At 42.5% G+C, this 22,258-nt stretch overlaps 1 protein-coding gene across 14 annotated transcripts in view; it reads right to left on the bottom strand.

The window, feature by feature from the left end:
• The window catches only part of ADAM23 (ADAM metallopeptidase domain 23), a 175,735-nt gene that overhangs the window by 43,699 nt on the left and 109,778 nt on the right, over window positions 1–22,258 (bottom strand). For 13 of the 14 annotated variants that reach the window (XR_005227299.2, XR_006285068.1, XR_006285069.1 and 10 more), the window contains exons 16-20: window positions 13,885–13,956; window positions 12,309–12,395; window positions 10,449–10,529; window positions 4,150–4,200; window positions 3,151–3,214 (exon numbers count right to left, since the gene is read on the bottom strand). Coding sequence is in view for 8 of the 14 variants with exons in the window: in XM_037912209.2 (XP_037768137.1) it covers window positions 3,151–3,214; window positions 4,150–4,200; window positions 10,449–10,529; window positions 12,309–12,395; window positions 13,885–13,956 (355 nt within the window). In the remaining 6 variants the exon portion in view is untranslated. The remainder of the gene's footprint in view (window positions 1–3,150; window positions 3,215–4,149; window positions 4,201–10,448; window positions 10,530–12,308; window positions 12,396–13,884; window positions 13,957–22,258) is intronic. The other variant, XM_037912213.2, reaches the window with a different exon arrangement.

Below are 22,258 nucleotides of genomic sequence, written 5' to 3'. Positions count from 1 at the left end.
ACAACTGCCACAAGAAAATATAAACACATGACTGAAATTTCATCCTGGGTTTTAATTTATGGAGTAGATTGTGTTTACACAATGAGCGAGGTAAAGAGAGGGAAGAAAAGACAGAATTCTATCAGGCAGCTGAAAAGGGAAAATATTTCCTACCTTATACTCAGATTCCCATATCTGAGCTGAATATCAGTCTGGAGACTCTCTCTCGGTGATTTGTCTAAACAACATCTACCTCGGTGTATATGTTCCTCACTTGAATATTCTGGGGGGTCTCATTCTGCTCACATACACATCAGTTTTACAGTGGTGCAATGTAACTGTTTTCCTTGCTGTTATTCCTGATTTATACTAGTGTGAGAGTAGAATCAGATTATCTCTCTGGAGCACCAGATATTTGCCTCTCGATGTATCCAGGGAAAGAATTAAGAGGCCTGATTCTCCTCTCACTTACACCAGTGTAAATCAGGAGTAACAGAGTTAAACAGATACAAAACCAATAAAAGTGAGAACAGCATAAATCTGAGACTAACTCACCATTTTTCAAAAAGAAAAGGAGTACTAGTGTCACCTTAGAGACTAACAAATTTATTTGAGCATAAGCTTTCGTGAGCTATTACTCACTTCATCGGATGCATTCAGTGGAAAATACAGTGGGGAGATTTATATACATAGAGAACATGAACAATGGGTGTTACCATACACACTGTAACGAGAGTGATCACTTAAGGTGAGCTATTACCAGCAGGAGAGCAGGGGGGGAAAACCTTTTGTAGTGATAATCAAGGTGGGCCATTTCCAGCAGTTGACAAGACAGTCTGAGGAACAGTGGGGGAGAGGGGAAATAAACATGGGGAAATAGTTTTACTTTGTGTACAGTCTCTACGTAAAAGAACAAATGGACACAAATCAGACGTCAAGAATTACAACATTCAAAAACCAGTTGGAGAACACTTCAAATCTCTCTGGTCACTCGATTACAGACCTAAAAGTTGCAATTCTTCAACAAAAAAACTTCAAAAACAAACTCCAGTGAGAGACTGCTGAATTGGAATTTATTTGCAAACTGGATACAATTAACTTAGGCTTGAATAAAGACTGGGAGTGGATGTGTCATTACACAAAGTAAAACTATTTCCCCATGTTTATTCCCCTCCTCCCCCATCCCCCACTGTTCCTCAGATTTCAGAGTAGCAGCCGTGTTGGTCTGTATTCACAAACAGAAAAAGAGTACTAGTGGCACCTTAGAGACTAACCAATTTATTTGAGCATAAGCTTTCGTGAGCTTGTAGCCACTAGTACTCCTTTTCTTTTTGTTCCTCAGATGTTCTTGTCAGCTGTTGGAACTGGCCCACCTTGATTATCACTACAAAAGGTCCGTCCGTCCCCCTCCCCCCGCCCGCTGGTAATAGCTCACCTTAAGTGATCACTCTCGTTACAGTGTGTATGGTAACACCCATTGTCTCATGTTCTCTATGTATATAAATCTCCCCATTGTATTTTCCACTGAATGCATCCGACGAAGTGAGCTGTAGCTCACAAAAGCTTATGCTCAAAGAAATTTGTTAGTCTCTAAGGTGCCACTAGTACTCCTTTTCTTTTTGTCAATACAGACTAACACAGCTGCTGGTCTGAAACCTGTCATCATTTTTCAGTGTAAGCAGAGAAGTCCTAACTTTCCTAATAAAGTAGGATTAGATAGAAGAACCACATTCAATCTAGAACATTTTCCACCTTTCTTCTCTTTAGTCTTTTTGGGTTTCCACACATTAGTATGCTTGTGCTAAGAATAAACCTTTTCAGAGTCTCACCTACCTAAAAAGGCAGGAGCAGCAAGCTGGCTGTGTGGAGGCAGAGCAAACAATAATGGCAAATGGTTGAAAGAGAGGAAAGTAAAGAGAGAACAAAGGCAGAGCCTGAAAAGATGTTCTCAGAATTTGGTCTGTGATGTGACTTTTCTGTGCTTGGGGGTGGACCAATAAACATCCTTCCAGACTCATGGAGTTTATATAAAATTTCTCATTAACAAGCCCTTTAGGCTTTCTTTCATTAAAAAAAAATAGTATCTCCATTATTTAGAATGAAACAAAAAGTAACCACTAAATACAAAGTATTACACTTTGTACAGGCACTTACATAGAAAAGACAATCTCAATAATTTAAATTAAAATATAACCTTAGAGTTAGAGAAAAAAAAACGTACTGTACTGCCCCCGAGCTGAGGGAAAGGTATCAGGAGTCCACTAAACCTACTGTCCCCATTGTGCTCTGCATTAAATGCACTATACCTTGTGCTGCGTGTGACAGACAGGAAAAGGTGGAAATCTCCTAACACCAAAATGGGTAGGAACATTCTTTTCTCTCTCACAGACCACAATCACTTAAGCTGGGATGAATTTGGCACACACAAACATTACAATGGCATGAGTGCAACAGACTGGGACACACTGGTAGTTCACAAAGAGAAAAGGAGGACTTGTGGCACCTTAGAGACTTAAATTTATTTGAGCATAAGCTTTCCTGAGCTATAGCTCACTTCATCAGATGCATTGCTGTAGCTCACGAAAGCTTATGCTCTAATAAATCTGTTAGTCTCTAAGGTGCCACAAGTCCTCCTTTTCTTTTTGCGAATACAGACTAACACGGCTGCTACTCTGAAAACTGGTAGTTCAGTTCTCCTGTCTTATGCTCAAAATCATTATCCAGTGCATGTCTCCCCTGAAGACGATGGAATTGATAGTTATCTGTGTGATTTAGTTTTTAAACACACACATTTATATTAAGGTATATTAACAAATATTCTGAAGACAAAAATATATATTTATTCAAAAATATTAACCTAACGTGCCCGTAGAATTTAGTTTTATATTTTCTGGTGAGTTTCAGCCTGAGTTAGCTGCAGTATATGCTGCTCACCTTACATATATCTACAAGCACAGCAAATTATCACCACCTGATTCCCAACATATCACAGCACCCAAATACCAAATGACATCACAAGTCACCCATATTATCTCAACAGACATTTTTTCTCTGCTCTTCGGTGGAAACTTTTAACTGAAGGAGGAAAGTACAGTAGGTGGAAATACTAATAATACAAACTAAAGAATACATATGAATAAAATATATTTAAGGTAGGCAACGTCAACCTACTAATTCCCCAAATGTATTTGCACTGATTGTCTCTTGTCTTGCATTCTCCATTATAGCAACGTCCCTAAACAAAAACACAACAAATTAGTGAAGGGAAACTGAACATATTATGTTCTTTTTAAAACCAAATGTTGTCCTTCAGCTGTCTTTACAAGTTCTCTTTCATTTTGATTATTATAGTTTATACATGGGGATATACTCTCCTCAGTGTTTGTGCTGGGGTGGGGGGGAGTGGAAAGTACCTTTATATGCTGAGGGCCTGATACTCTACTGCACTTCATGTTGTCATTTAAACTAGCCACCGAGCATTGAAAATGCTGCCAAATCACCCACACTAGCGACAGCATTATACATCCACTTTGCAAGGTGTAAAGGCCTGCATAAGATGCAAAGTAATGAAAGAATTGGCCCTTCATTTCTATTAACTTCAATGGAACTAACACCAGTAAATCACTGCAGAGTTATATTAAAATATAAACCTGTACATTTGGGTGCCCACTGATCCTCACCAATCTTGTATTTCTATTTTCTGCAAACTGCCTGCTGGCCAGAAATAAAAATCAGCGGAGAAAGCTGAATTTTTTTAAAGTGATCTGAAAAGGACCAAACTGACTGCATGTAAAACTGAAATTCTCAATGTTAAAAACAGAGCATGGACAGCACAGGCAACATCAGTGCAAGTTTTTTTTACACTGCTACAAGTAATATGCCTCAACTTTAGCCAAGAAAGTGAGAGACTAGATCAGTCCCTAGGTCTACACAATGGCCCCCAGAAGGCTGAACAAAACATTGAAGAACTGCAGGGAGAGAGGGATGGATGATAGACTCAAATTTAATAGGTGCTCTGTTTGTCTGCACAAAGTTTGACAAACCCTTAGGATGAATAAACTGAGACGACTGAGTGTATGAAAAAATAAGGAAGAAAAGTGAGTTAAGAAATGAAAATTTACACTGGATTCATTATTTGTTGATTTGCAAAGGTTTAAAAATGTTACATACCTGATTAGAATCACAAGCATATCCATCTTGTTTATGAAGATTTGATGGGCACTGAACATCAAAAGATAAAAATTCTTGATCAAATTATAACATTTGGAGTTGTAGGACAATAAACAAATATTTAACAATAAATTATTTAAAAACAAATAGTTGCCATAAAATACATGCAGAGGAACTGTGCAACAGAAGATAGCACTAAAGATGACAAAGGGCCCCAAGGGTTATAATTACTGTGTAAGAAGCCAGAAAAATTAGGTTTATATTTATTAGAAAATAGACTAATAGGATATATGATTGTGGCGTATAAAATTCAAAGGAAAAAAGAATGGAGAAGGCTTATTATGTTTATATAGTATACAAAATGTGGTAGGTGCTTTACAAACAAATTAAAATGATACAGTAAATGCACCAAAGAGTTCACACTCTACCTACAGAAATGAGAGAACAATACATGGAAACAGGGAGGAAAGAAGACAAAGGTTACACAAGTCACATCACACAGCCATTTAAGAAATATCACAATGCTATTTGACAGTGAAACTCAAACCAAGAGGGAACAGAATGAAACAAAGAAAGAACCAGACAGACACTTAGGAATCTCAGAATAAACTTTGAATGAAAGTAATTCCATTGGTGGTCTGTTCCACAATAAACAATAGAAATTCCAAATATATTCAAGAACTTAAGGAAAATGACTTTACAGAGTAAAAGTGCTAGCTGGGTAGGCAGACAGACATGTAGCAGGTCACTTTACCACTCCTTGCCAAAACATTACCCTTGTTAACATTACCTGTAACCATTCTGTTTTATCTGGTCCTTTATTAAGGTATGTGTACAAACAGATTAAATTGTATAGTGTAATATATCTAAATATTATATCTATATCTACACACACTTTCCAAAATACATTTAAAGAAATCATGTTGGCGCAAAGGGGCTGCAAAGCAATTGCAGGGCCCCTGATGGACTGTTCCTCATACAGGAGCCCCTCTAGACAGGTACAGAACTAACTACACCAGACTTATACCTTCCTCTCCCCTGCAAGAGCCACTGGGGAAGAGGGAGGGAGGGGGCATTCCCAGTCATCTGACAAGTGAGAGGGGTGTGACTAGGGCAGTCCCATACCTCAGCTATTCCTGAGCTGCCACAAAGTCCATAAAGTCCTTGAGCAGCCCTTCAGGTTGTTCTAACCAGCTATAGGGATCAAACTGGCTCTTAGTGGCCCCAGATTTGAGTGGGCACAAGACCACCTCTTATATCCTGTATGGAACCCTGCACAGGATGATTTCGGCTGTGGTAGAAGTGTGTGAATTTAGCTGTACAAGATCCTGGCTGCAGGGTGATGCCACCAATATATAGATCACACAAAGAATAATTTCCCATGGCTATGCTCAGCAACAGTGATGAACACAAGAAAAAATGGAAATGCTGCACCATGCTGATAAGAAGTGATTTAGAAATAATTTAAGATTAATTGATGGTTCATTAACTTTTACATCAACCGAATACTAATGCAGTTTTAGATAGCTACGTATATTTCTGTGGTAAGTTCATAAATAGTCACATATATATATGAATTATATGATAACCAGCCACTTCCAGTTCTTAGAGCTGTGTGTTCTGATATCAAAACAGTGAAAACTTGCCTATCATTAATACATACTAGAAAACCTGCTTCACAGGGATGTCCCGTGAATGGTGGAACTGTAGAACAAGAAACAAAGGGACAGAGATAGAATGACTTTAAAAATAAATATATAGTAAGCATACTACTTTCACAGCGCCCTGAACCCTTACTGGGACCAGCTCCTGGGATCTGCCAATTGGCAGTGATTGTGCATTGGCAGTGATTGTGCATTGTCACAAGACAACTAGCCCATATCTAACTGCCTATTTTGGTTTTTCTGTTTACTGATTTTATGACATTGTTGGAGACATCAACAGAAATGGCTATGCACTAAATCAGGGGTCCCCAACAGGGTGCCCACAGGTGCAACGGTGCCCGCCGGGGCAGTTGTGTGCGCCCACAGGACACCACACCGCCGAAATGCCGCTGCTGAGCACAGCCACCCGAGAACCACCCGCCGAAATGCCGCCGAGAAGCGTTGCCGCTTCTCGGCAGCATTTCAGCGGCAGGGTGTCTGGCTGCCGCCACAGTCTTCTGGGAATAGGAAGATGCTATTCCCACAGAAAGGTTGGGGACCACTGCACTAAATTGTCATGAAGTTCATTTTTTTGTATGCAAGTATTTGTTAGATATAGTTGCTACAGAGCAACAAGTGTCCACAAAAAGTACATGTTACAGTAATTTTGTATAATCAATTAAAAACTAGGGGCAAATAGCTTTTCCTCTTTAATGTTTTTGATAACAGAATGGTGGATTTGTTAAAAATAGCACAAAAGATTTTTCTGGTGTAGAGAACATTTGTACAGTAACTGGACTTCTTCAAAATGTGTTGTCCATATGCACATTTCATTGATGCTATGCATGCACCTCAAGAAGTAGAGATCCAAGTCTTTGGGGCCAGCAGTACCCATAGGGCGTGTGTGCACTCTGCAGTCCTCATGCTTTTCTGCAAGAGCATATAAGGGCAAGGCATGCCCACTGCCATTTGGTTCCTTCTGACTGCAGAATCCCATATAAGAGGACTCTGATGTAGAGAAGCTGGAAGCGCAGGTTGTGGAACATGCATATGGATAAACATCTCAAAGAACTCCAGTTACTGTATACAGTAATTAATTTTCCTTTCTCTGTTGAATGACTGTCTATATGCACATTCCACTGACATGCGTTCTGCTCTTCCTCACATGAGGTGTATACATACCATCACTGGGACGGGCATAAGGACAATCACTTGAAGGAGAACAATTTTAAAATAGGTGACATTTGGGGCATAAAGAGGATGACATTACCCATTTATATATTTGCAGGCGCACTCAGCAATGTCTTCCAAACAACACAAACTGAATGGCTCATAACTTTCTTAAAAAACAAAGCTTCAATTTTGTCCATATTTAACTTTTCTCAGACGCTACACATGCCTCAACCGTGCCAGGGCCCCACTGAATAAGTCATTATACAAAAATATACAAATTAACAGTCTCTATCCTGCAGAGCTTAGTCTGAGAGACAGGCATAATAGGTGGATGAGACAAACAGGCAGACTGGGAGGAGAATGGGGTAACAAAAAATAACTGGATGTTTTAATACAGATTTAGGGCTTATCTACATGGGAAATTATTCTGAGGTAACTATTCCTGACTAACTCGATGTGTGGACACTCTTATTCCGAAATAAGAATGCCTTATTCCAAATTAGCTTAATCCACTTCTAAAGCTTTGGAAGTGTTAATCCACTTTAAATTCACTTCCTATCTTATTTTGGATTAATTTTCATGTGCAGACCAGCAATGTGTGCACAAATCTTCGCCATATATTAGCAATAATCACAATTGCCAGATGGCAGTTTGCTTTATACATTTTGGCAGAGGTGAGCTTTGAGAAGGGGCTTGAAGAAGGATAATGTGGTGATTAAGGATTTTGACTGGGAGCTTTTCCCAGGCAAGGTGCTGGCAGGGAAGAAAGTGCAAAGGTGCTTGTGGGAAAAGCAGATAAGAGGGCAATCAAGGCTGGAATCACTGGGAAAGAGAAGGCAGGAGATAGTAGGGTGGATAGACAGGGCATGGCTAAACAGTGGAAAGTTAGGATAAGAAATTTATATTAGATGTGATGGAAGAGGGGGAGCCAACAGAGGGACTTAAAAAGGGTGGTAAAGGAGTCCAAGTGACAAGCCAGGAAGATGATCTTAGGAATAGCATGTTGAATTAACTTGAGGCCGCAGGCAACAGGGCCAAATGAGAAAGAGGCCCAAATGAAAAATGAAACCAAGAGACAAGGTGAAAGTCCACAATGATAGAGAAAGGAAAGGGCTTCAGAGAAAAGTTAAAAGCTTTGTTTCGGCCAGTAGTTTCAGCTGATGACTGGATACCCACAAAGAGAAAGCCAGGCTAAGATTTTAATCTAACTGTAGGGCAAGAGGTCCAAAGTAGAGAGGCAGACTCTGAGTCGTCATCATCATAAAGTAGTCAAAGCCATGTTGACAGATAAGTTTGCCCAGAGATAGGGTGGATAGGGAGAAGAGGAGGGGGCCAAGGATGCAAACCAGAGGATCCCCCCACAGAAAGAGGGAGACAGAGGGAGGCAGACCCACTGAACTAGACACTAAAGGAGTGATCTAACAGTCAGTGGGAGAACCATGTGAGGACAGTCATGAAAGCCAACAGATGACCAGATTTCAAGAAGAGTGTGGCGGATGGCATTAATGGCAGCTGATAGGTCAAGGAGGATAATGACGAGTTACTGTGCAAGTACATCCACTGGAAACAGTGGACCTACTTGCAGAGTAAGATACTATTCAAAGTGTGTGTGTGTGGTAGAACTGGATCTAAAATTATTTTAAATTGGATTTGGATCCTTCTTTGTTTGGTGCACACATTTGGAGTGCCAAAGAACATCATGATATTCCTGCTATGTCCTTTTAAGTGAGGATAGGAAGGTGGTTTTAAGGTTTTTCTGTAACACCCATTACCTTAGTATGCAAACACCAGCCACCTACTCTCAAGCTGGTTTTCTGTTGCTGCTTACTCTAATATGACTGGTAGAAGAAGCAGAGTGTAAGTGCAACTAAAAGGACTAGTTGTCAGAGAGGATATTAGTTACTTTCATACTGCTATTTTTGTTAAACAAGGGAAGCATGAGCAAGGAACCAATGAAGGATGGGATGGGAGAAAGAGACAACATGGTGGAAATGGGGAGGACACAGAGTCTATATAGAGGGGGAGAGAAACAAACATGGGGGAGGGAGTTTTCTCATGAACCAAAGAGTCTCCGATCAGAACTCTTTCCCCTACCCTTTCTTTGAAACTAACTTCTTCCACCTGATGAGAGGCGGCTGGTATTTCAGCTCTACTCTGCACTCATTAGCTCTGAGGGATAGATGGGGATGTGGGCATTGCCCAACTCCCTCCCCACAAACTCTGGAGATACCACTGTTGACAGCACTAATCTTGTGCAGTCTTTGTATTCAGGGAACTGCAAGAATCTGATTAGCCTACAATGCCTTTCCACTTGTGCATTCTGCAGGACCAGATATAATCTTACTTGTTTTAGGAGTGTTTTGGGAGCCAGTGTAAATGCCAGATGGCTAGGGCATTATTCTGTTATTTTCTTGTTGCTCACTGCAAGTGTGTGTGGGGAGAGAGGGAGAAGAAATTGAGCACACTGTTCTATCTACATATCTAGAAGTGCTCTAGGATAGGACAGCTTTCATTCTCCACTACAGAGAAATTCTGGCTCTTTGTTAAACAGAAATTGTAATGCTTGCTCTTAAGATAAATACATTAATCAGTAAAGAATAAAAGTTTCATCTTTTCTTTAGTTTTCAGCCAAGACTCCGATAGCCAAAGCCTCTAGGATTCCCTTTGAATCATGTACAGTTTAAGTAGCCAACACCAAAATCACAAACAGCATACTGACTATACTGGTATGAACAGCTAATGGCTTTAATTGCCTGATAAACCTTGAAGTACCATGTTAAATTCTACTCTTATTGCGTGTACTTAATGGAAATTAAGGAGATGAGTCAATACATGAAATGTCAAGGCTCCATTGTGGGTAGAATGAAATATAGCTTTACATGCATACCTTTTCTTTGATACTTTTGCTAAGTTGTGCCCTCACTAAACTCCAGGGAATCCCAATGGGGTTTGAGTAAAGGCAGACTTAGTCTCTCTGCCGTTATTTCTTTTGATAAGTAATGTTCTGAAACAAATCATTCAGCACAGCACATAAACAGGTTTTATTTTCCTTTCCTTATTTTATACTATATTTGTTTTCTTTCCTTTTTCTTTTCTTAAAGGATTGCTTTGCTTTCTGCTAACATGTGTATACCTACACTGCATCTATAATAAGTGCTTATTGCCAATAACCTGTTTATCAGTTTTAGATATTTTGCTGGGGTTTGTGTCATTCACTCTTCACATTGTTTTATGAGTTTTCCTTTCTCTTTTTGTAACAGAGTTTATGTTTATTAAATAATTGAGAGCAGCCATTTGCTAATCACTAGAACAAAAACCTTCTTCAAAGACACTTCAATCAAAATACATTTTTAATATTTACAACTAATGAGGGAACTGGTCATTTTGAGCCAATGTAGTATCAGCTTGTTACTCAATATATTTAACTGGGATAAAAAGATTATGAAATTGAATAGAGTATGCAGAGAGCTTAGGTATACATACCTGACCAGAGTCGCCAGTACAGTACTCTGTAATATCACACTCATTCACTGCATATCGACAGTCATAGCCTCGTGGGAAAAACTAGAAAACAGCGACCATTCATTAGAACTGAGATTATATAATGGCATATTCTGGATTCTTGTTTAGAAATATTCCTCATGTTTCAAAGCCATACTTCTCAATTTTCAAATGAGTCTCAGTATCAACATCCTTTGAGTCTTGCCCACAGAACAACAGAGAGAACAAAACATATCCAGAGGAAGCTTTTGGTACAGAAATAGTGTATGACTAACTCAGGAACCTACATTTTGTAATACTTGTGCACATATATACATACACACACACACACACACACACACACGTATATTCAGGAAATGCTGAATTATCTAGGAACAGCAAAAAACCCATTGCTAGCTTCTGGTTCAACTGAAAGTGGTGCACATCAGTAATCTGAAAAGTATTCTTTAGTGACACATCTCTGCTAGACATATTTTTCATACCATTAAGACACTATGTGTATGGGAAAAACCATACAGATTTATTTCTGCCGAGAAAATATTGAGACTTTAAACAAAACAACCAACCCACCCATCCATTGGTTTATCAACAGCACATCTGCTTCTACATTATACAGATTAGGCGTATGTTTAATTTAATGGGGCTAAAATAAAGCCCAGCAGCATGAGACAGTAAAAAAAATATTGTTAATGTTTACCAACAAAGATACTATATCTCAACCCAGTCTCATCCTGTTTCTTTTAATTACATTTAGATAGTTATCTGAGAAATTACATCAACTGCCCCAAGTCAAAAGGCAGGTTATAGTCCTGTGATGTTCAGAGACCTACTTCTCATGGAACAGTTTAAGCCACATCCTTTAGGAATTCTCATCTTTGCTCTGTCTCTAATAACATTTCCCAGATATACTAATAATTCACCATATCCTGCCATAAGCTATGCACAAGACTCCCACTGACTTCATTTGAAATCCTGTGCATGAAACAACAGGATACCAGAGTGTGGCCCAATATTATCACAATGAGATCAGCATCTAAATTATTTTTTTCTAAAGTACTTGCAATCCAGAATTTTGGACCACAAATCACAATATTTAAAAATGAAAAATCAAGTGAGAGGCTGCTTAGTATGCCCTTCAATATCTGCTATTGGCAAACTATATCAGAGAAGAAAGCCTTCACTAACTACTGTAGCAACTATTAGTATTTATCATACTGTGTGGCTTCCAGAGATTTCAGCTGGATGACAAGTAATGCTACCAAAAGTATAAATTCAATTACTTGCCACTGAAGAAGAGAAATGCACATTACAACTTTACATACTATTAGATCATTGCACCCAAAACACCAAGCAGCTTAAAAATCACTCTACCCATAACACATTTACTTTCAACCATATAAGTAAATAGATAAATAAATGTAATCTGGTTTTAACATTAATCTCAATAACATTTTCAAAGTATTGATCAAGGTTTCAGATATATGAACCATATCAAAGTCAATGAAAGTTTTGTGACCCAAACCAGCACAATATTTTGAAAATTTGGATTAAAATCTTTAACTCCCAAGATTGGTCATAGATGTCGTGGAGGTGGAATTAATCAAATCCAGATGTATGGTATAACATTGTGTGCATTAACAATAGCAACATACACATAATCCTCATCTACTGCCACATTGTCTGCAGGTGAGTAATCATGTTATGTTCCTTAAAAACATTTTGATTCAGTATATGTGGCCTATTTCCCCCCACTGTCACCCAGTGTTTGACCTGTATCAGGTTAGACATTAGTTCTAGGGAAGACAGAGAGAAAACAGAAAGAAATGCTATAAGACGACTCACAAGACAGGATGTGTTACAGCAGGGTCCATCACTACAGTGAGCTCCATTAGAGAGAGAGCACTTTTTACAGCAGTTTTCATAGCATTCCTAAAGAAAATACATTAAGTGATCTATGAATCTTCCACTCTGGGCATTTTGTCCTTCTCAATCATCCAAACACACCAGCCTGTATATCATGATCAGGGAAAGGATTCACTCCTGTATTGACTAGAAAATAAACCAGATGGAAGAATCCTTTACACTATTTAAACATCAAACTAGCAGGGAGACCAGTGTAAAGAATTCTATAGCAGCAACCAAATCCTGGATTTGGGACTATTAAGAGAGACAGTGCATATCTTCTCAAACCTGTCTGAGGATGAGGTTCCACCATGGACTCCATGCCAATGTAAGCTATTGAGGCAGTTTGCACGCACTAAGGAAAACCCCTAAGAGAACTAACTATATATACTATTATTTACAAAAGAACTAAAGGAGCCTAAATAAAGATCTACAGGTGCAGACTTGGACAAAGCTAAAGGCTCCCTGAATGCACTTTGGAGTGGAAGAGAAGGAACTGAGGCTGCACTACCTAATATAGTCTTAGGCACTGAACATTCAATACAGACAGAGTGTGCATGTGTGCAGCCCCAGATGACAAAGCTTTGGGAACATGTTCTGTTCCTGAAGCACTAAGAGAGAGAGTTCACTACAAGTGAGAATGAACAGAGACCTTGAAGTATAATTACCAAGCTCAAGTGGGAACCCTACCAACCCCTTTATTCTATGTCAGCTTCATCTTTATATAACTCCCTTCTTTCCCTCTCTTTCATAATTTCTCTGTCTCAGGGCCACAGCCAAAATCCCTCCATATCTACGTCCATACCCAGAACAAGGTGAGATAAGAGGCAAGGAGGAGGAGTTCTCTCTTCTGTCTGGAGCTGCATGCCACTCTGCCCTGCTCTAGCTTATTGCTCCTCTTTCCTTGCGCACTTATACATGGTGTAATGCTGTTTTACCCAGGACCCATCATCATGGTCCCCGCTGCTCACAGGGTTCAGCCAGTTCCACACTACCTTTAAGAGGCACTTTCCTGAGGCAAGTGTGGGGTGGAGTGGGGTGGGAAAATAGGAAAGGCAACAGGTTTTTTCTGTATTTGTAAGATTGAGCATAACACAGTGTAGCAGAAACAAATATTTTCTCATTAGGGAATATATTCTCCCTCTTTTACAGAAAGTTGACTAATACAATTCTCTGATCAAAGTTGTTCCATAAAACAGGCAGCGTAAATTCAATACAAAATTCTTTCTTTTTCCATTTTTAACATCCATATAGAACTTTTGCTCAATACATCAAATGTGAGAAGGGGCTGCAAGAACAGTGCATAAGAACATTTTAAAAAGAAAAGGAATACTTGTGGCACCTTAGAGACTAACCAATTTATTTGAGCATAAGCTTTCGTGAGGCGAGCTGTAGCTCACGAAAGCTTATGCTCAAATAAATTGGTTAGTCTCTAAGGTGCCACAAGTACTCCTTTTCTTTTTGCAAATACAGACTAACACGGCTGTTACTCTGAAACCGAGCATTTTAAACTTACCATTCGGAAACCACAATCACATTCTTCTCCTGCTTCTACATATCCATTTCCACATTCGGGAGTTTCAAACAACTGAGAGACACACAAAGAATAAAACCATTGTGAAAAAAGATGGAAGCTGGCAACTGACTCAACTATGCCTTTAAGGAACAAACCCTCATCACAGTGCTTCTAAGACACCACTTCAGAGAGAGGACACCCAGAGCTACTCCTCAGGGAGTGCAAGTAGCAATGCAGCCCCTTGTGCAGCTAGCTGGCCAATTGTCCAGGAGCACAAGGTGTGTGGGCTACTTGTATCCTTTCCTGTGCTAATTGGGGAGCAGCTGTGAACAATCTGGCCTTGACCTGGCCCTGACTTTTACTAAAAATAACCATAACACAATGGGGAGAGAAAGAGTCCAGGGAAAGAGTCCTGCCCTGCTGTGGCTGGGAGCTAGAAGGGACCCCAGCCTGTGGTGGCTGTGGAGCTGCAGGAGATTCCCCACTGCACGGGCACTGGGGAGCTCTGGGGGATTCCCCTCCCCCAGGCTGGGGAGCTTCCAGGGATCTCCTGCCGCCCCTGAGGACTGGGGAGCTCCGGGGGGTCCCCCCAACCCTGGAAGCTGGGGAGCTCTGGGGGTTCCCTCACTGCTGGTGGTGGTGGTGGCTGGGGAGCTGGCTACAGAGGCAGACGAGACTTTGTTTCGAAGGAGAACCCATGTTTATATAGGGGATCCTGGATACCTTAGAGTGGCGAGGAAACTGAGGCAAAGTTTCACATGCAGGTGTTTCTTATTTTGCCTAGATTCTGTCTCTCTTGTGCTGTTTAAGTAAAGACAAATTGTTTTTAGAAATCCTCTTTACAAAGTCTGTGTCTGTCTGCTTCAATTATTATATGTTCCTGAAGAGGTAAACTGTAACTAGAATGCCCACAAGGCTGGCGGTCTTGGAAAGGGTGAGCATCTGCAAATGAGGAGTCTGGGGTAACCAACACTAGTCTCAGGGTGTAGGCAGTTGGACTGCAGGGTCTCAGCTTAGCCAGAAGGTGGCGCTAGATGGAAGATCTGCATCCTAAGAGTGCGCCTACAAATTCAGAACCATAGGTAGTGTCTGGACTCTTCTCAGCCTCAGGAAATCTTAAAAGCACAGATGTCCAGTGATGTGACCCAACACAGCAGCCTGGTGAGTGTCCAGAAGGGGAAGTTTGATCAGGGTTGTGACACACCTAGACAGTATATTTGCCAATGAAGATAAGCATGGAAGATAGGGTTGCCAGGTGGTCCAGTTTTCAATCAGAATGCCTGGTCGAAAAGGGACCCTGGCAGCTCCAGTCAGGCAGTTAAAAGTCCAGTTGGCGCGGGGCTGGTAGGCTCCCTACCTGGCTCCGCGTGGCTCCCAGGAAGCGACGACATGTCCCTCTGGTTCCTAGGTGTACGGGCGGACATGGGGGCTCTGCACGCTGCCCCGAGCGCTGGCTCCACAGCTCCCATTGGCCGTGGTTCTTGGCCAGTGGGAGCTGCTGGGGTGGTGCCTGCAGACTGAGGCAGCATGCAGAGCAGACTGGCCGCACCTCTGCCTAAGAGCTGAGAACCATGTTGCTGCTTGTGGGGAGCCACCTGTGGGGAGCATTGCCTGGAGCCTACACCCCAAAACCCCTCCCACATCCCAATCCCCTGCCCCAGCCCTTAGCCCTCTTCTGCACCCAAACTCCCTCCCAGAGCCTGCACCCAGAACCCCCTCTTGCACCTCAACCTCTTGCCCCAGCTCTGAACCCCCTTCCACAATTCGAACCCCTCAGCCCCAGCCTGAAGCCCGATCTTGCATCCCAAACCCCTCATTAACAGCCCCACCCCAGAGCCCACACCCTCAGCCAGAGCCCTCACCCCCCGCCCTGCACTCCAACCCCCTGCCCCAGCCTGGATCCCCCTCCCTCACCCTGAACCCCTCATTTCTGGCCCCACATCAGAGCTCACACCCCCCAAGTCCAGAGTCCATACTCCCTCCCACACCCCAACCACCTGCCTCAGCCAGGAGCCCCCTCACCCACCTCCAGCTGACACCCTCACCCCTTCCCGCACCCCAACCCCCTGCCCCAGCCCAGTGAAAATGAGCGTGCACCAGAGGATGGGGGGGATAAAGTGAGCGGGGGCAGAGCCTCAGAGACGGGGCATGGCAGGAGGCAGGACCTTGCAGAAGGGGCAGGCAAGGGTGGCAGCAGGGCAAGGGTGTTTGGTTTTGTGCAATTAGAAAGTTGGCAACCCTAGTGGAAGATGGGGTCTATTACAGTTTATTGATTTTACTCATGAATAGGAAAATAGCAATCAAGGAATATCCCGCAAGCAAAGGATGTTCTGTGTGTGTTATTCAGCAGTTAACATATGATGAGACAAATCAATATGAATAAATATTGCTAAAAAGCTATTCCCAGGATCCAAAGAAATAGTAATCTACACTGGCTATTTACTCTTCATTCTGCAAACAGAATAAGTCTCATGATTAAAAAACAATAGATAAATCAGCTCTTCGGTAATTATGGAAGTTATATTTTGTTTTCTGTTTCAGTGGTAAGCAACAGCAGATATCTGAGCCTGGGTTTTAATAATGTGCTCATCATACCAAATTAAAACACCACTCAGCCTCCCCTAACTGAGGATACTAGTATCCTGAGGATGGTCTTAGATTCCAATCTCCTGAGGGGCAGTACATTCCATGACCCACTGAGCCACCACAGTGGTGATTAACAGTTTTGATTTTCATTTTGTGTAACTTATTTGTAAACTATTATATTTAATTGCTGCATTTGTCAGTTCCTAATTTTTCCCCATTTCCATCTCTTAACCCCCCCTTGCTGTTACATCTATTGCAACACCCACTGGTAGATGCAAGACGACAACACATCTGCAGGTTTCCTTACTGCTGAGTTTTACAAATGTCAGTGATTCAGGAGTCATATAAATCAACTTAATCATTCAGGGTCACTTTAAAATTCCTCTTGTCCAATTTTTCATTTCTCAATGATTTTTTGTTGACCTCTAGAATATATCTCCATCCTTTGAGTGCAGTAAAGTCACTTCATTAAACCTGTACAAGACACAAATTGCTCCGCTAGCTCTCAAAACATAGTAATTTTTTTTAGCAGAAGCTATGATGATTTTTACAGCTCTGCCATTTTACAAAGTAATTATTTTTCAAAAGCATTTCCTACTTTTGACATTTTGTAATAGTTATATTATAAAAACCATGACAATAACAAGAGATTTGACGTTAACAGGGATATATCAATCACTAGAATGCTACTGAATGTCCGAGGTAAATCCAGGTACCTGTTTGCCTGTTGTTTTGCTAAATGTAACAAACATAACATGACATTTCACTGAACTCTTCTTCGGATACTTTTTTGGGGAAAAAGAGATGGACAATTTTAAAATATTGCTCTGATGAAAGATTCAAACACATTTTTCTCTTTTACAGAAACTATTTAGCTAATTGAAAGGGGCTATAGTTTCCAGCATTAGAGGCTGAATGAACACTGAACTGCCTTACACACAGTCCTTCACTAATAAAATGTAAGCATGATTTAGAATAACTATTCTTCTCGGTAAAAATATGAAAATTAAAAGATCACTTTTCCCCCTACAAGTCATCGGTATTGCTGTACTGGCTGCAAGATCTTCTGCTCTTGCTCTGAACCTGAAAATCAGGTTTCCATTATACAATCATCTCCACATATGTGCTTCAGCCATTCTCCAGGGGACATTTTCACTGGAGTAAGAGGGATTTTGGTCTCCATCTTCAGTCAACTGAAGTTTTACTCATGTTCATCCATTAGTCAACCATAATCTTACTATGATCACAATCACCATGACGTGCTTTTTTGTTTTGTCTCCACATTCATTCAATTTTACAGTCATCTATATGCGAAGGCTGCTAAAGATGTAAAATATAAAGGTTTTGGGTTTTGTTTTGTTTTCTGTAACTTTGGAAAAGCCAATGTCTATGCAACAATAAAATCAAATCTTTTCAATTAATGGAGATCAGGGAAAAGTATACACAATGAGATAGATAGCATATAGTCTCATTTGGGATTAAAATCGCCAAGGCTGACAACTTGGTAAAATGCCAGACTACAGTCTCAATTAGTTTTACAAAGGAAATATGGATTGTTTTTACCCTATTTTGGGTTTAACAGGGTGGGAAACTACTGTTGTCTGTCAGAAAAAAATTGTTGCTTTGTTGAGTTGTAAAAGGAGACTGGATGGATAAGAAGATTGATAAAAGAAATGGAGGTTACTTACCTATAACTGGAACTTTGAAATGTGTGGTCCCTATCTGTATTCCACACATTGGTACACGTGTGCTCCATGCACCCGAGACTGGAGATTTGTAGCAAGTAGTGTCTGTTGGTCTACGTAGGTGAAGTTGTTCTCCTCATGCTCCAAACCGAGGGCATAAAGGGCAGCGTGGAGCGATGCCTTCTCTTACCTGGAATCAGATGGGCTCCAACACAGAAGGAAGGAGGGCGGGTAGTGGAATATAGAGAGGAACCACACATCTCCAAGAACCTCCAGTTTCAGGTAAGTAACCTCCATTTTTCCGAGTGCTGATCCCTATGCATATTCCACATGTGGGAGATTGGTAAGCAGTATTCAGACAGGCAGAAGGTGTGAGAATGCAGTTGGTATAGATGTCTGTAATGCTGCTGTCTCCAAAGCTGCGCCTGCTGAAGTGATCTAGACTAGGGCACATGTTTCATTAAAGGTGTGGATAGGGCTCCAAGCAGACGCCTTACAAACATTCAGTATTAGTACTTCTCAAAGAGATACCATTGTGGTTGTTCATGCTCTCTTGTAGAATGGGCCCTCAACCTGTCCAGGAGAGGAATACGTGCCAACAGTAGAATGATGTTTCCAGAGATCCACTTACAGAATCTCTGGACTGATAACGCTTGTCCTCCTGGTCGCTCTGCTATTGCAACAAACAGTTTTGGTGTTTTTCTAATTGGTTTAATTCTTTGCTGATTCTTTATTGTTTATAAAAGACGCCGGTCGTGTCTTTGAACCCTCTACGTGGTGGTTTGTAAGGGCGGTGGTCTCAGCCTTTTTGTGGTGTTTTCTCTTCAGGGTTGGGGTGTAAATACACAGGGAGCAGAGAATCATCCTGGAGTCCTTAAGCGAGTGTAATGACATGTCAGGCTCCTCACTGAAGAGATTAAACTCAAAGGGCAAGTCCTTGATGGCAGCTGTTCTCAACTGGGATCTGCCAGCCGGTTTCAGGGGGCTGTGAGGCCCTGCGGCTGAAGCCCCAAGCCCCGGCATGCTTGCGGGGCTGAAACTGGGAGCGGAGCCGCAGGGCAGAAGCTCGGTGCCCTGGCACTCCCAGCGGAGCTGAAGCTAGGTGCCCCAAGCCTTGGCACCCTCGCGGGACTGAAGCTCAGCACCCTGAGCACCCACAGGTCTGACACAGGGAGCAGTCCACACTGCCCTTTCTGCCCTCGGTTTGAAGCACGAGGAGAGCAACTGCAAATGGACACTATTTGCTACAAATCTCCAGTCTCAGGCACATGGATTGCATGCATATACTCACGTGTGGAATAAACAAAAGGACCAGCATTTAAAGAAGACTACACAACTTTATAACTCTATGTTGCCAATTCAAACCCAATCTACGTTGGTAGCGACCAAAAGTTGTTAATGGCCTATGTGACGCAAGTTATTGATTTCTGTCCAGTTCATAATGCAATAATGGGCAACCTTCCCAACAGCAAAAGGCACAGAGGATTGACTGGACATGGAGCACTAACTACCCGTGTGTCTACACCTGGGTTTGTTTTACACGATTTTTGGCTTAAAAGGATAGGGCACTACTGTTGAATGAGGCTCCGAATGGACACAACTATCTACTTATGAGGATTACATTAGGGCCTAAATTATTATCTGAGCATGAAGAATTCACTGAAGACAAGTTTTAAATTTCCCTTAAAAATGGTTATCTATCTTTTTGTAACTGTTGTTCTTCAAGATGTGTTGCTCATGTCCGTTCCATTCTAGGTGTGTGCGTGCCTGCGTGCACAGTCATCAGAGATTTTTGCCTTAGCAGTATCCGTAGGGTTGGCTGTAGTGCCCTCGTGAGTGTCACACTCATGCATTGGTATATTAGGCACTGCCGACCCTACACCCTCTCAGTTCCTTCTTGCCGGCAACTCCGACAGAGGGGTAGGAGGGTGGGTAATGGAATGGACATGAGCAACACATCTCGAAGAACAGTTACGAAAAGGTAGGTAACTGTTTTTTCTTCTTTGAGTGCTTGCTTATGTCAATTCCATTCTAGGTTACTCACAAGCAGTATGCTCGTAGGTGAGCTCAGGGTTCACAGCCTAGCGACTTGCACTACTGCTCTACCGAAGCCAGCATCGTTGCAGGTCTGCTGGATAAGTGTGTAATGGGACGTGAACATGGGGATAGATGACCAGGTGACTGCCCTACAGATGTCCTGGGTAGGCATGTGGGCTAGGAAAGCTGCCAAGGAATCTTGCACCCTGGTTGAATGGGAGGTTACTATCGCTGGAGGTGGCACCTTTGCCTGATCGCAACAGCAGCATATGCAGGCAGTGATCCAAGAAGAAATTCTTTGAGCAGACACTGGACAACCTTTCATCCTGTCGGCCACCATGACAAACAATTGCATCAACTTGCGGAATGGCTTGGTCCTTTCAATGTAGGAGGCTAGCATCCTCCTGACGTCTGGGAAATGCAATCTATGTTCCTCCACTGACTTATGTGGCTTGGGAAAAAAGGCAGGTAAGTAAAAGTCCTGGCCCATATGAAACTGCGAGATCATCTGGGGCAGGAAACCTGGGTATGGCCGCAGCTGTTCCTTGTCTTTATAGAAGACCATATAGGGCGGTTCCAAGGTAAGTGCCCTAATCTTGGAGACCCAGCAGGCGGATGTTATCGCAACTAGGAACACGACCTTCCAGAACAGGAGAAGGAAAGAGCAGGAATCCAGAGACTTAAGGGGGGTCCCGTGAGCTGTGACAGCATAAGATTCAGGTCCCATGGCAGAACAGGGACCTTGACATGCAGGTAGAGGCACTTGAGGAACCTGACAGTCATGTCTTGGGCAAAAACCGACCTACCCTCAAGCAGCAGACAGAAGACCGAAATAGTGGCCAAATGGACCTTGATAGATGAAAGGGACAGGCCTTGGCGCTTGAGACGCAGAAGGTAATCCAGGATCAACCACAGTGATCCAACCACAGTGATCCGCTCGGGCCAAATACTTTATCCTGAAGAGGGATGGGGAAGGGGGGGACGGCCATGAACTGCAGGGTGTAGCCCGAAGATATTATGTCGAGTACCCAATGGTCTGAGGTCAGCTGCAACCAGGCCAACCAGAAGGGGCACAGGCAGTTGAGGAAAGAGCTGGGTGGTGGATCCTGGGAAGTGACTGGGGCGCTGTCCTCAGGCGAATCCTTAAAACACCCATTTCTAGTTTCCTTGGCCTCTGGAAGAACCAGGCTGGACAGAGGAATGGGAAGACAAAGGGTGACGCCGTTTAAATTCTTTGTCTCTGTCCTTCTTCCTGTAGGAGCTGGACTGAGGGACACACCAGGACCTTGATGGAGGCGGAGGGGGACTGAACGGCTTTCTAGCCTGCAGAGTGGTGTGTAGGCCCACGGAATGGAGGGTGACATGGGAATCTTTAAGGCTGTGGAGCCGTGCATTGAAAAGAGCTCAGAAAAGAGCCTACTTGCTCTTTGGCCCCCAGGCTCACTTCGGGCACAGATGATCCTACTAGGGGCCGGGATCCTCTGCTGCTCCCAGGAGTCGGGTCCCTGGCTGGACTAAGGGTCCAACCACAGCGGTACTGCCAAGCAGCTCCGGGGCAGGCACGTGGTCTGACACAGATCCTTTGCCTGAAGCCCCCTTCTTCTGCGGTGCCTGGCAAACCCATAGACTTCAACTGCTTCTTAGGCACTGGGGAGGGGGCACAATGCCAGGTGGATTCCGTTGCCGGTGGTGCTGACGCCAAGCATGGAGTCAGATCGAGAAGGCTCCAAGGTAAGACGAAGAGCAGCCTCCGTGAGGAGGGCCCTCAAACAGATATCCTGCTCCTTCTGAGCTTGAGGGCCAACATTTTGCAGATCCTGCACTTATCCTTTCTGTGGGACTCCCCCAAACTCTTTAAACAGCTTTCGTGGGGGGGGGGTGTCACTAATGGGCATCGGTCGGCTGCATAATGAACATGGCTTAAAGGCTGGGGAATGGGACATGCACCGCTCTGAGGCGAAGTCCCAGCCGGAGCTCTAACTCCTAAACTACTACTCTAACACTTAACATAAAGGTCTAGCTAAGTACTTATCAACTAACAACAAAGGAGACAGAACAACGGACTG

This window comes from Chelonia mydas, chromosome 11 (assembly GCF_015237465.2).
Source record: "Chelonia mydas isolate rCheMyd1 chromosome 11, rCheMyd1.pri.v2, whole genome shotgun sequence".
Lineage (NCBI taxonomy): Eukaryota > Metazoa > Chordata > Testudines > Cheloniidae > Chelonia > Chelonia mydas.
Note: the sequence above shows the minus strand (reverse complement) of the source record. Positions and strands in the feature narration are given on the sequence as shown.